The sequence below is a fragment of the Panulirus ornatus genome, chromosome 64 (assembly GCF_036320965.1).
Source record: "Panulirus ornatus isolate Po-2019 chromosome 64, ASM3632096v1, whole genome shotgun sequence".
NCBI classification, from domain to species: domain Eukaryota; kingdom Metazoa; phylum Arthropoda; class Malacostraca; order Decapoda; family Palinuridae; genus Panulirus; species Panulirus ornatus.
The window spans coordinates 1,399,328-1,414,096 of NC_092287.1; the positions used below are offsets into that span (position 1 = coordinate 1,399,328).

General features: G+C 42.6%; 2 protein-coding genes across 3 annotated transcripts in view; both read right to left on the reverse strand.

Moving 5' to 3' along the window:
• LOC139746372 (prohormone-1-like) overlaps positions 1–169 on the reverse strand; it is an 82,186-nt gene extending 82,017 nt beyond the window's left edge. Inside the window, exon 1 of the mRNA XM_071657571.1 lies at positions 40–169. The gene's annotated coding sequence lies outside the window, so the exon portion shown is untranslated. The remainder of the gene's footprint in view (positions 1–39) is intronic.
• Positions 46–14,769, reverse strand: part of LOC139746366 (uncharacterized) — a 96,321-nt gene continuing 81,597 nt past the window's right edge. The window contains exon 10 of one of the 2 annotated variants that reach the window (XM_071657565.1): positions 46–228. In XM_071657565.1, coding sequence (XP_071513666.1) covers positions 187–228 — 42 coding nt within the window. In that variant the 3' untranslated portion in view covers positions 46–186. The remainder of the gene's footprint in view (positions 229–14,769) is intronic. The other variant, XM_071657567.1, reaches the window with a different exon arrangement.

Below are 14,769 nucleotides of genomic sequence, written 5' to 3' on the forward strand. Positions count from 1 at the left end.
TCGCTAACCCGAAACTTGAATCCACGAGGTGTAACTTACTGTTGGCTGGGTTGAGGTGAACCAAGGAAGAGTTTTCAGGCAAGGGACTAGCGCTGGGTTTGGCGGGCCGCTCGCTCTGGTCTGGGTTGGGGATGCGCGCGGTATGGACTCCAACTCGCTTGTGACCACGTTTTTATTGTCTCTCTTTCATCGTTGCCAGATGCACACGAGACGATTTTCATAATGAAACTAGGAAGAGAGAGGAGAACAATTCTAAATTTACATTATATAACATGATTTGGTATAATGAAAAATTACTAAGAAATTCTAATATGGGAGTAAAGTAGGGTAGTGACTCCGGGTTTCATTTGTCTCAAATGCAGCAAATCAGAGAAGGAGATTTGAATGACGTCAGACACAGGCACTGACCTCACCGCTGGCAACCATGTACGATCAACACGCATGCACGCACATACACACACGTATGCACATATACACACGTACTGACATACAGCCAGACGCGCACCCACCCGCGCACACAAAACTACCAGATAATATCACGATGAGTAAACTCTGGCCATATGGTACAGGCGGGTGGATGTTGAATGGACGTAACCCAGCCCTACAAACAGAAGGATCAATACATCTATAGGGATGGCCAGACAGGCAGATGGATGGACACGTAAAACTGAATTGGCGGACAGACGTCTAGAGAGAGAGAGAGAGAGAGAGAGAGAGAGAGAGAGAGAGAGAGAGAGAGAGAGAGAGAGAGTCTGATCAGATGGAAGGATGGGTGGTTAAAACTGGTTAAACGGATCGGTGGCTGGCTAGGCAGGACATTATGTGATGACTGAATATATGAATTGGTAGCAATAAAGCGTTGGGTGGTTGACCAGCTGACGAGAGTAATGGATGGACAGCTTTGAGGCAGATGGTTAGCTGAAGGAGTGGTTTGTAGCTAAATAGGTTGCTAGAAGACAGCTGTGGCTGGGTGGCTCAGTGGACAGATGGGTGGGTGAGTGGGTATGTGGGTGTTAGGGGGTGGTGCTTGCTCTCAGTTAACCCTGGGCTCTGACTGACTGATCCCTGACAAGCAGTTCTTCCTCCAGTTTTACTCCATTCAAACTTACCTCCCAATTGACTTGTCCCTCAACCCTACTGTACCTTATAACCTTGCTCTTATTCACATTTACTCTCAGCTTTCTTCTTTCACACACTTTACCAAACTCAGTCACCAATTTCTGCAGTTTCTCACCCAAATCAGCCACCAGCGCTGTATCATCAGCGAACAACGGACTCACTTCCCAAGCCCTCTCATCCCGTAACAGACTGCATACTTACCCCTCTCTCCAAAGCTCTTGCATTTGCCTCCCTAACAACCCTATCCATAAACAAATTAAACAACCATGGAGATATCTCGCACCTCTGCCGCAAACCTACATTCATTGAGAACCAATCACTTTCCTCTCTTCCTACACGTACACATGCGTTACATCCTCGATAAAAGCTTTTCACTGCTTCTAGCAACTTACCTCCTACACCATATACACTTAATAACCTCCATAGAGCATCTCTATCAACTCTATCATATGCCTTCTCCAGATCCATAAATGCAACATACAAATCCATCAGCTTTTCGAAGTATTTCTCACATACATTCTTCAAAGCAAACACCTGATCCACACATCCTCTACCACTTCTGAAACCACACTGCTCCTCCCCAATCTGATACTCTGTACATGCCTTCACCCTCTCTGTCAATACCCTCTCATATAATTTCCCAGGAATACTCAACAAAATTATACCTCTGCAATTTGTACATACCTTTATCCCCTATGCCTTTGTACAGTGGCACTACACATGCATTTCCCCAATCCTCAGGCACTTTACTATGAAACTATACATATATTGAATACCCTCACCAACTAGTCAACTACACAGTCATCCCCTTTTTCTAATAAATTCTACAGCAATACCATCCAAACCCGCCGCCTTGCCGGCTTTCATCTTCCCCAAAACTTTCACTACCTCTTCTGTTTACCAGATCATTCTCACTTACCCTCTCACTACACACACCAACTCGACCAAAACACCCTATACCTGCCAGTCTTATCATCAAACACATTCAACAAATCTTGAAAATACTCACTCCATCTCCTTTTCACATCACCACTACTTGTTATCACCTCCCCATTAGACCCCTTCACCGATGTTCCCATTTGTCCTCTTGTCTTACACACTTTATTAGCTCCTTCCAAAACATCTTTTTATTCTCCCTAAAATTTGATACTCTCTCACCCCAACTCTCATTTCCCTCTTTTTCACCTCTTGCACCTTTCTCTTGACCTCTTTCTTTTACACATCTCCCAGTCAGTCGCACTATTTCCCTGCGAAAATCGTTCAAATGTCTCTCTCTTCTCTTTCACTAACAATCTTACTTCTTCATCCCACCACTCACTACCCTTTCTAATCGGCCCACCTCCCACCTTTCTCGTGCCACAAGCATCTTTTGCGCAATCCATCACTGATTCCCTAAATACATCCCAATCCTCCCCCACTCCCCTTACGTAATTTGCTCCCACCTTTTTCCATTCTGCACACAATCTCTCCTGGTACTTCCTCGCACAAGTCTCCTTTCCAAGCTCACTTACTCTCACCACTCTCTTCACCCCAACATTCTCTTCTTTTCTGATAACCTCTACAAATCTTCACCTTCGCCTCCACAAGATAATGATCAGACATCCCTCCAGTTGTCCCTCTCAGAACATAAACATCCAAAAGTTTCACTTTCACATGCCTATTAATTAACACGTAATTCAATAACGTACTCTGGCCATCTCTCCTACTTACATACGTATACTTATGTATATCTCTCTTTTTAAACCAGGTATTCCCAATCACCAGTCTTTTTTCAGCACACAACTCTACAAGCTCTTCACCATTTCCATTTACAACACTGAACACCCCATGTACACCAACTATACCCTCACCTGTCACATTACTCACCTTTGCATTCAAATCACCCATCACTATAACCCGGTCTTGTGCATCAAAGCTGCTAACACACTCACTGAGCTGCTCCCAAAACACTTGCCTCTAATGATCTTTCTTCTCATGACCAGGTACATAGGCACCAATAATCACCCATCTACTTTCAGTTTTACCCATATCAATCTAGAGTTTACTTTCTTACACTATCACATACTCTCACAACTCATGCTTCAGGAGTAGTGCTTCTCCTTCCTTTGCACTTGTCCTCTCACCAACCCTTGACTTTAATCCCAAGACATTCCCAAACCACATTTTCCCTTTTCCCTTGAGCTTCGTTTCACTCAGAGCCAAAACATCCAGGTTCCTTTCCTCAAACATACCACCTATCTCTCCTTTTTTCTCATCTTGGTTACATCCACATACATTTACACCCCAATCTGAGCCTTCGATGAGTTTGAGCTTTTTCCGCATGACTCGTTATCTTTTAGAAAGTTAAAATACAGGGAGGGGAGGGTTTCCAGCCCCCCGCTCCCGTCCCCTTTAGTCGCCTTCTATGACACGCGGGGAATGCATGGGAAGTATTCTTTCTCCCCTATCCCCTATATATATATATATATATATATATATATATATATATATATATATATATATATATATATATATATATATATATATATATATATGTATATTTCTTTTTTTCTTTCAAACTATTCGCCATTTCCCGCATTAGCAAGGTAGCGTTAAGATCAGAGTACTGGGCCTCTGAGGGAATATCCTCACCTGGCCCCCTTCTCTGTTCCTTCTTTTGGAAAATTAAGAAAAAAACAAGAGGGGAGGATTTCCAGCCCCCCGCTCCCTCCCCTTTTAGTCGCCTTCTACGACACGCAGGGAATACGTGGGAAGTATTCTTGTAACAAGAAAAAGGATATTCCAACGAATAAACAAAAGTTCACACCAGCTCGGTGTGTGGATTGATAATTCATTGACAACGAAGATGTGTTCCTATGATTAAGAGCACAACGAACACTTGCTAGCCAGCAGTCAACAGACACTTTTTTTTTTTTTTACATCATGAATGAATTCTGGTTGTAAATGTATCATAGTGACAAGCGAATTTACTTGATGCAAAACCAGTATTGGAGAAACCCGTTTATATATCAAAGAGGATATTATCAATGTTATTAATATCACTTATATTATCTAGATATGAATTTTTTCATTCGTGAAGTTACAGAAATTTGGACATTCCTTAATTATTGAAAAACATGCGCCTTACACAGTGTGTGTGTGTGTGTGTGTGTGTGTGATTTTAGAATAATCTTTTTCGAAAGTTGAATATAACTCGACTTTGACGGACTTTAAAACCCTCACACTTGACAGGCCTAAAGCCCAAACAACCAAACGAAAATATTATTTTTCTCATTAAGAGTAAAGACTGGAAACCACATATTCATCTTCACGAGGAACGGGTTACCCAACTCTGACTTATACCAAGTACACAAGACCTACATGTATTTTCACTTTTCCCGACACCCTAGTTCATAAATTCCACCAGCTTTTTCAGACCACATGGCTCAGTAAAGTTGTTAAAAGTATTAACAAGAGAACCACTGACTGACTTTTTAAACACAAAGTCGTCAAGCATGGAAAAGTCTGTGGTACCTGGCTTTGGATATTAGGCGTCGGTTTCGGTATGTTATACATTATAGATACACTGTATGGATGCAAGGTGGCCTTTGTTCGTTTCTTCCGGCTGTTATCTCACTCTAGAGGGAAAGGAACTGGATGCAAAGTAAACTGAAATAAAACAAATCTGTTGCCATGTCTCGAAAAATCACTGTAGTCTGGTACTTAGAATAATGTGTACATCTTTCATCCTTTCAAACCTGTTCGTTGAGGTAGCGTCACGAATGGATGACTGAGCCTAAGAGAATTCCTTACTTGGCTCACTCTATTCCCACAGATGAAATGTAATAATACTTGAGGGGTTGCTTTCCTGCTCCTTCCCCGCACTCGTGCCCCTCTTTGTCGCCTTCCGCAACAAACACGATATATGACTAGTTTTGTTTCTTCCCTGTCCCTTGGGATACATACCATGGTGTTTATAATGATAGTTCTGATAAAAATAGACTTTTTTGATGTAAATGTACTTAGAAGGGTAGCTGCTGGTCCCTTCTTGGTAGAGGTAAGAGTGAAGGTTTGTAGAGAGCTTGGGTGAAGAGTTACCAGGAGAAAAGAATGGCAAAAGGTGAAACTAAATTGAACCATGGGTAAGGCTAGGAATGGAAACTAATTAGGTAAGCAAGAGAAATGTCCAACATATGGAAGGTGGTATGTGGGCTTGTAAAAAAGGTAATAAGTGGTGAGATGACAAAGTTGCTAGTAAAAGACATGAGATATGTACGCATATTACCTGCAGGGAAAGAATGAAATTACTAAATAATGAACATGAGTAAGTGGCAGGTCCAAAGGAAAGAGCAGAAGTTGAAAAAAAAAAAAAAAAAAGGCAATTGAGAGCAGAGGTGAGAGAATAAAGGCAGCTTTAATGAGAAAATGTGGAAGCTGAATAGTGTGAGGAGAAAAATGGAACAATTGGGACGATCAGTGAGGGGAGATGTGAAAGTGGTGACAAGGACAAGTGAAGTATGTATGACTCAAGGTTAGAATCATTGTTTAAAGGCAAGAACTTAAATGTTCAAATTACAAATGTATAAATTTGGTGAAAACAGCTGGCAAGTTTTGCAAGACAGCGGTGACTGAGAAGATAGAGGAATGCACAGAGCATTGACCTGGGAGGAACAACTTAGCGTTAGTTGTGGTGGAAGGTGTGTGGAACAGATGTGCATCTTGAGGGTTCTGTGTGAGATGCATCACTGGATATGGCATTAATGGATCTAATGAAAGCATATGACAGGGTTGATAAGAGATGCTTTATAGGAAAACTACTACAAGCTGCGAGGAGTTTTTATCCAGACAATAAGGTGCGTGTATGAGTAGGAAGAGATGGTGAGTGGTTCCAGGTGTAGGTGAGTCTCCGGCAAGGGCATGTGATGTCTTAGTGAGTGGGGTAATTTTGCACTCAGCTGGGAGTGGAGGGGCCTCGGAAGTGAGTGCGTTACTTTTTTCATATGACGCAGCTCTAGTGGCAGACTCAAGTGGGAAACTGCAGAAGCTGCTATCTGAGTTTGGAAAGGGTGTAAAAGAAGAAAGTTGAAACTTAACACGAATAAAAGCTATTAAGCTTACCTGACAAGAGACAGGTTGGTTGGAATGCAAGTCTGAATGGAGAAAAACTGGAAGAATTTCAGTGTTTGTGAAACATTAGAGTGGACATGGCAGTGACCGGAACCATGGGAGTTGAAGTATGCCATAGGGTGGGTGATGGGGGGGTTATGGGTAATGCACACTTACCGCTCCACTCGTGGTACACTCATGTAATCCCAATCCACTCTTGTTGCAGGCTGTCTAGTGTCAGTGCATCTGGTATTGGAAGAATATGGATTTTTCTTAATCTGAATTGGCTATGGTTGCCATAGCCCTGGACGAAGAGGAAGAAGAAACAAACAAACAAAATAGGAAAGGGAGAACTTGGCCACCTCTATCCAATGTTGGAGAGGAAAAGTGACAGGGAATCTCACACCCTCTATCCTCATCTGATTGATGATGAGAGCAAATTCTTTCATAAACCCACACATTTGGTTTCTTGGGTCTCATAGAGAAGGATGGAGAGAGAGCCTCCTACCTCACTGATGACTGGGCCAAGACTGGAGCAAGAACGTTGGGTAATGCACACTGTCACACTTGCACCAGTCACAGTGCACTCCCACTCTGCTCAAAATATCTTTTGGATGAATGTTGCTTGCGCATTATCAGATCGAGATAGAACTGTGAGCGGACCGGGAGCAGAGATATAGTGTGCATCAGGCCTTAAGGTTCTAAGTGCATTGAGAAGTGTATGGAAAGTAGGATCACTATCTATGAAGGAAAAGCTCAGTGCATTTGATGGTATAGTAGTCCCAATAATGATGTAGGTATGTGAGGTGTGAGGAGGGTTGATTAAGAAATGGCAAGGTATGAGATGTGTGGTAGTAAAAGGAGTATGGCTGAAAAAGATTATACTGAAATGGTTTTGGACACATGGGTAATATGAGTGTGGAGAGACTGACTAAACTGGTAAATGTATCAGAATGGTGGGAACAAGGAGGAGGGGAGAAAAAGGATGAGATGATAAGATAGTGAAAAGATACTTTGAGTTACCGAGGCCTGGATATGAAGGAGGGTGTGAGGAATGCATGGGATAGAGCTAATTGGAACAATGTAGTATACAAGGGCAACACACTATCAATGGGTTGAACCCTGGAATAGGAAGCAGTAAAGTGAATCCATGGAAAGGTCTGTGGGTCTTTGTTCTGGATACAGGGCTCTGATTTTTGTGCATTGCACATGATAGCAAGAGCAACAGTGAACAAATGAGGCCATTTTTGGTCCGTTCCTTGTGTTATCTCACTAATGCATGAGATAGCACACAAATAAAAAGTAATTCTGTTTCCCGTGATAGGGGAAAAAGAACACTAAGTGAATGTTTAGAGGGACAATGAAAGCAAACTGCATATTGTAGCTATATATTCACAATACCAAATTTTATTTGTAAAATCCTATCCTTTTTTCAGTTCTCCAGCACATTCTGAGAGTAATGGTACCAAAGATTCATCTATATCTACCTATAATCACCACAGACCAATTTCCATGAAAGAATCCTGGTTACCCAGAACCTTTCTGATTAATTATCTGTTATGTAAATACAACTGATGAAATCCAACCATAACTGATGTGACTGACTTAAGTCAGATCCCAACAGTGAAATTAGACTGGTTTAAATTATGGAACAAAATTAAAGACAAGGAGAATAATTCATAAAGGATATGAATGAAGATCAGTTGTAAATGAACTGTAATAACAGGAAAACCTAAAACAGCACTGAATTTAAGGGATTCAGAACTAACTTTTTAATATTATTATCATTATACTTAATCGCCATCTCCCACATTAGCGAGGTAGCACAATGAAACAGACGTAGAATGGCCCAACCCACCCACATAAATATGTATATACATAAACACCCACACACGCAAATATACATACCTATACATTTCAATGTATACATACATATACAAACACAGACATATACATATATACACGTCCATAATCATACATGCTGCTTTCATCCACTCCCATTGCCACCCCACCACACATGAAAATAGCAACCCTTCCCTGTAAGGTAGCACTAGATAAAGACAACAAAGGCCACATTTGTTCACACTCAGTTTCTAGCTGTCATGTGTAATGCACCGAAACCACAGCTCTCTTTCCACATCCAGGCCCCACAAAACTTTCCACGGTTTACCCGAGACACTTCACATGCCCTGCTTCAATCCACTGACAGCACATCCATCCCAGTATACCACATCGTTCCAATTCACTCTATTCCTTGCAAGCCTTTCACCCTCCTGCGTGTTCAGGTCCCGATCGCTCAAGATCTTTTTAACTCCATTCTTCCACTTCCAATTTGGCCTCCCGCTTCTCCTCGTTCCCTCTACCTCCGACAAATATATCCTCTTTGTCAATCCTTCCTCACTCATTCTCTCCATGTGACCAAACCATTTCAACACACCCTCTTCTGCTGTTAACCACACTCTTTTTATTACAGCATATCTCTCTTATCCCTGGGGATAGGGGAGAAAGAATACTTCCCACATACTCCCCATGTGTCGCAGAAGGAAACTAAAAGGGGAGGGAGCCGGGGGCTAGAAATCCTCACCTCTCGTTTTTTTTTTTTCTTAATTTTCCAAAAGAAGGAACAGAGAAGAGGGCCAGGTGAGGATATTCCTTCAAAGGCCCAGTCCTCTGTTCTTAACACTACCTCACTAACGCGGGAAATGGCGGGAACAGTATGAAAGAAAAGATCTCTCTTACCCTTTCAGTACTTACTCGATCAAATCACCTCACACTACATATTGTCCTCAAACATTTTATTTCCAACACATCCACCCTCCTCCGCACAACCATATCTATAGCCCATGCCGCACAACCATATAACATGTTGGAACTTTATAATTTGGTTTATAAATCTGGCTAAAATCTTTTAACTGGTCACTTGCAATCTATTTATTTTATTTATTACACTTTGTTGCTGTCTCCTGCGTTAGCGAGGTGGAGAAAGGAAACAGACGAAAGAATGGCCCAACCCACCCACACACACATGTATATACATACATGTCCACACACAGTACATATACATACCTATACATCTCAACGTATACATATATATACACATACATACATACATTTATATACACATGTACATAATTCATACTGTTTGCCCTTATTCATTCCCATCACCACCCCGCCACACATGAAATGACAACCCCCTCACCCCACATGTGCATGAGGTAGCGCTAGGAAAAAACAACAAAGGCCACATTCATTCACGCTCAGTCTCTAGCTGTCATGTATAATGCACCAAAACCACAGCTCCCTTTCCACATCCAGGCCCCACAGAACTTTCCATGGTTTACCCCAGACGCTTCACATGCCCTGGTTCAATTCACTGACAGCACGTTCACCCCGGTATACCACATCATTCCAATTCACTATATTCCTTGCACGCCTTTCACCCTCCTGCATGTTCAGGCCTCGATTACTCAAATCTTTTTCACTCCATCTTTCCACCTCCAATTTGGTCTCCGACTTCTCCTCGTTCCCTCCACCTCTGACACATATATCCTCTTTGTCAATCTTTCCTCAATCATTCTCTCCATGCGACCAAACCATTTCAAAACACCCTCTTCTGCTTTCTCAACCACACTCTTTTTATTACCACACATCTCTCTTCCCCTGGGGATAGGGGAGAAAGAATACTTCCCACGCATTCCTCACATGTCGTAGAAGGCGACTAAAGGGGATGGGAGCGGGGGGCTGGAAACCCTCCCCTCCTTACATTCTAAGTTTCTAAAAGGGGAAACAAAAGAAGGAGTCAAACGGGGAGTGCTCATCCTCCTCGAAGGCTCAGATTGGGGTGTCTAAATGTGTGTGGATGTAACCAAGATGAGAAAAAAGGAGAGATAGGTAGTATGTTTGAGGAAAGGAACCTGGATGTTTTGGCTCTGAGTGAAATGAAGCTCAAGGGTAAAGGGGAAGAATGGTTTGGGAATGTCTTGGGAGTAAAGTCAGGGGTTAGTGAGAGGTCAAGAGCAAGGGAGGGAGTAGCACTACTCCTGAAACAGGAGTGGTGGGAGTGCGATAGAGTGTAAGAAAGAAAACTCTAGATTGATATGGGTAAAACTGAAAGTGGATGGAGAGAGATGGGTGATTATTGGTGCATATGCACCTGGGCTTGAGAAGAAAGATCATGAGAGGCAAGTGTTTTGGGAGCAACTGAGTGAGTGTGTTAGTAGTTTTGATGCACGAGACCAGGTTATAGTGATGGGTGATTTGAATGCAAAAGTGAGTAATGTGGCAGTTGAGGGAATAACTGGTGAACATGAGGTGTTCAGTGTTGTAAATGGAAATGGTGAAGAGCTTGTAGATTTATGTGCTGAAAAAGGACTGCTGATTGGGAATACCTGGTTTAAAAAGAGAAATATACATAAGTATACGTATGTCAGTAGGAGAGATGGCCAGAGAGCGTTAATGGATTACGTGTTAATTGATAGGCGCAAAAGAGAGACTTTTGGATGTTAATGTGCTGAGAGGTACAACTGGAGGGATGTCTGATCATTATCTTATGGAGGCGAAGGTGAAGATTTGTAGAGGTTTTCAGAAAAGAAGAGAGAATGTTGGGGTGAAGAGAGTGGTGAGAGTAAGTGAGCCTGGGAAGATTTGTGTGAGGAAGTACCAGGAGGGACTGAGTACAGAATGGAATAAGGTAAGAACAAAGGACGTAAAGGGAGTGGGGGAGGAATGGGATGTATTTAGGGAAGCAGTGATGGCTTGCGCAAAAGATGCTTGTGGCATGAGAAGCATGGGAGGTGGGCAGATTAGAAAGGGTAGTGAGTGGTGAGATGATGAAGTTAGATTATTAGTGAAAGAGAAGAGAGAGGCATTTGGACGATTTTTGCAGGGAAATAATGCAAATGAGTGGGAGATGCATACAAGAAAGAGACAGGAGGTCAAAAGAAAGATGCAAAAGGTGAAAAAGAGGGCAAATGAGAGTTGGGGTGAGAGAGTATCATTAAATTTTAGGGAGAATAAAAAGATGTTTTGGAAGGAGGTAAATAAAGTGCATAAGACAGACAAGGGAACAAATGGGAACTTCAGTGAAGGGGGCTAATGGGGAGGTGATAACAAGTAGTGGTGATGTGAGAAGGAGATGGAGAGAGTATTTTGAAGGTTTGTTGAATGGGTTTGATGACAGAGTGGCAGGTATAGGGTGTTTTGGTCGAGGTGGTGTGCAAAGTGAGAGGGTTAGGGAAAATGATTTGGTAAACAGAGAAGAGGTGGTAAAAGCTTTGCGGAAGATGAAAGCCAGCAAGGCAGCGGGTTTGGATGGTATTGCAGTGGAATTTATTAAAAAAGGGGGTGACTGTATTGTTGACTGGTTGGTAAGGTTATTTAATGTATGTATGTATGAGAACAATGGAAGTAAGGGGAGTGGGGGAGGAATGGGATGTATTTAGGGAATCAGTGATGGATTGCGCAAAAGATGCTTGTGGCATGAGAAGAGTGGGAGGTGGGCTGTTTAGAAAGGGTAGTGAGTGGTGGGATGAAGAAGTAAGAGTATTAGTGAAAGAGAAGAGAGAGGCATTTGGACGATTTTTGCAGGGAAAAAATGCAATTGAGTGGGAGAAGTATAAAAGAAAGAGACAGGAGGTCAAGAGAAAGGTGCAAGAGGTGAAAAAAAGGGCAAATGAGAGTTGGGGTGAGAGACTATCAGTAAATTTTAGGGAGAATAAAAAGATGTTCTGGAAGGAGGTAAATAGGGTGCGTAAGACAAGGGAGCAAATGGGAACTTCAGTGAAGGGCGTAAATGGGGAGGTGATAACAAGTAGTGGTGATGTGAGAAGGAGATGGAATGAGTATTTTGAAGGTTTGTTGAATGTGTCTGATGACAGAGTGGCAGATATAGGGTGTTTTGGTCGAGGTGGTGTGCAAAGTGAGAGGGTTAGGGAAAATGATTTGGTAAACAGAGAAGAGGTAGTAAAAGCTTTGCGGAAGATGAAAGCCGGCAAGGCAGCAGGTTTGGATGGTATTGCAGTGGAATTTATTAAAAAAGGGGGTGACTGTATTGTTGACTGGTTGGTAAGGTTATTTAATGTATGTATGACTCATGGTGAGGTGCCTGAGGATTGGCGGAATGCGTGCATAGTGCCATTGTACAAAGGCAAAGGGGATAAGAGTGAGTGCTCAAATTACAGAGGTATAAGTTTGTTGAGTATTCCTGGTAAATTATATGGGAGGGTATTGATTGAGAGGGTGAAGGCATGTACAGAGCATCAGATTGGGGAAGAGCAGTGCGGTTTCAGAAGTGGTAGAGGATGTGTGGATCAGGTGTTTGCTTTGAAGAATGTATGTGAGAAATACTTAGAAAAGCAAATGGATTTGTATGTAGCATTTATGGATCTGGAGAAGGCATATGATAGAGTTGATAGAGATGCTCTGTGGAAGGTATTAAGAATATATGGTGTGGGAGGCAAGTTGTTAGAAGCAGTGAAAAGTTTTTATCGAGGATGTAAGGCATGTGTACGTGTAGGAAGAGAGGAAAGTGATTGGTTCTCAGTGAATGTAGGTTTGCGGCAGGGGTGTGTGATGTCTCCATGGTTGTTTAATTTGTTTATGGATGGGGTTGTTAGGGAGGTAAATGCAAGAGTCCTGGAAAGAGGGGCAAGTATGAAGTCTGTTGGGGATGAGAGAGCCTGGGAAGTGAGTCAGTTGTTGTTCGCTGATGATACAGCGCTGGTGGCTGATTCATGTGAGAAACTGCAGAAGCTGGTGACTGAGTTTGGTAAAGTGTGTGGAAGAAGAAAGTTAAGAGTAAATGTGAATAAGAGCAAGGTTATTAGGTACAGTAGGGTTGAGGGTCAAGTCAATTGGGAGGTAAGTTTGAATGGAGAAAAACTGGAGGAAGTGAAGTGTTTTAGATATCTGGGAGTGGATCTGTCAGCGGATGGAACCATGGAAGCGGAAGTGGATCATAGGGTGGGGGAGGGGGCGAAAATTTTGGGAGCCTTGAAAAATGTGTGGAAGTCGAGAACATTATCTCGGAAAGCAAAAATGGGTATGTTTGAAGGAATAGTGGTTCCAACAATGTTGTATGGTTGCGAGGCGTGGGCTATGGATAGAGTTGTGCGCAGGAGGATGGATGTGCTGGAAATGAGATGTTTGAGGACAATGTGTGGTGTGAGGTGGTTTGATCGAGTAAGTAACGTAAGGGTAAGAGAGATGTGTGGAAATAAAAAGAGCGTGGTTGAGAGAGCAGAAGAGGGTGTTTTGAAATGGTTTGGGCACATGGAGAGAATGAGTGAGGAAAGATTGACCAAGAGGATATATGTGTCGGAGGTGGAGGGAACGAGGAGAAGAGGGAGACCAAATTGGAGGTGGAAAGATGGAGTGAAAAAGATTTTGTGTGATCGGGGCCTGAACATGCAGGAGGGTGTAAGGAGGGCAAGGAATAGAGTGAATTGGAGCGATGTGGTATACAGGGGTTGACGTGCTGTCAGTGGAGTGAATCAAGGCATGTGAGGCGTCTGGGGTGGACCATGGAAAGCTGTGTAGGTATGTATACACGTGTGTGGACATGTGTATGTACATGTGTATGGGGGGGGGGGGGGGTTGGGCCATTTCTTTCGTCTGTTTCCTTGCGCTACCTCGCAGACGCGGGAGACAGCGACAAAGTATTAAAAAAAAAAAAAAAAAAAAAAAAAAAAAAAAAAAAAAAAAAAAAAAAGATTCATGGTGAGGTGCCTGAGGATTGGCGGAATGCTTGCATAGTGCCATTGTACAAAGGCAAAGGGGACAAAGGTGAGAGCTCAAATTACAGAAGTATAAGTTTGTTGAGTATTCCTGGGAAATTATATGGGAGGGTATTGATTGAAAGGGTGAAGGCATGTACAGAGCATCAGATTGGGGAAAAGCAGTGTGGTTTCAGAAGTGGTAGAGGATGTGTGGATCAGGTGTTTGCTTTGAAGAACGTATGTGAGAAATACTTAGAAAAGCAAATGGATTTGTATGTAGCATTTATGGATCTGGGGAAGGCATATGATAGAGTTGATAGAGATGCTCTGTGGAAGGTATTAAGAATATACGGTGTGGGAGGCAAGTTGTTAGAAGCAGTGAAAAGTTTTTATCGAGGATGTAAGGCATGTGTACGTGTAGGAAGAGAGGAAAGTGATTGGTTCTCAGTGAATGTAGGTTTGCAGCAGGGTTGTGTGATGTCTCCATGGTTGTTTAATTTGTTTATGGATGGGGTTGTTTGGGAGGTGAATGCAAGAGTTTTGGAAAGAGGGGCAAGTATGCAGTCTCTTGTGGATGAGAGAGCTTGGGAAGTGAGTCAGTTGTTGTTCGCTGATGACACAGCGCTGGTGGCTGATTCATGTGAGAAACTGCAGAAGCTGGTGACTGAGTTGGGTAAAGTGTGTGAAAGAAGAAAGTTGAGAGTAAATGTGAATAAGAGCAAGGTTATTAGGTACAGTAGGGTTGAGGGTCAAGTCAATTGGGAGGTAAGTTTGTATGGAGAAAACCTGGAGGAAGTGAAGTGTTTTAGAGATCTGGGAGTGGATCTGCCAGCGGATGGAACCATGGAAG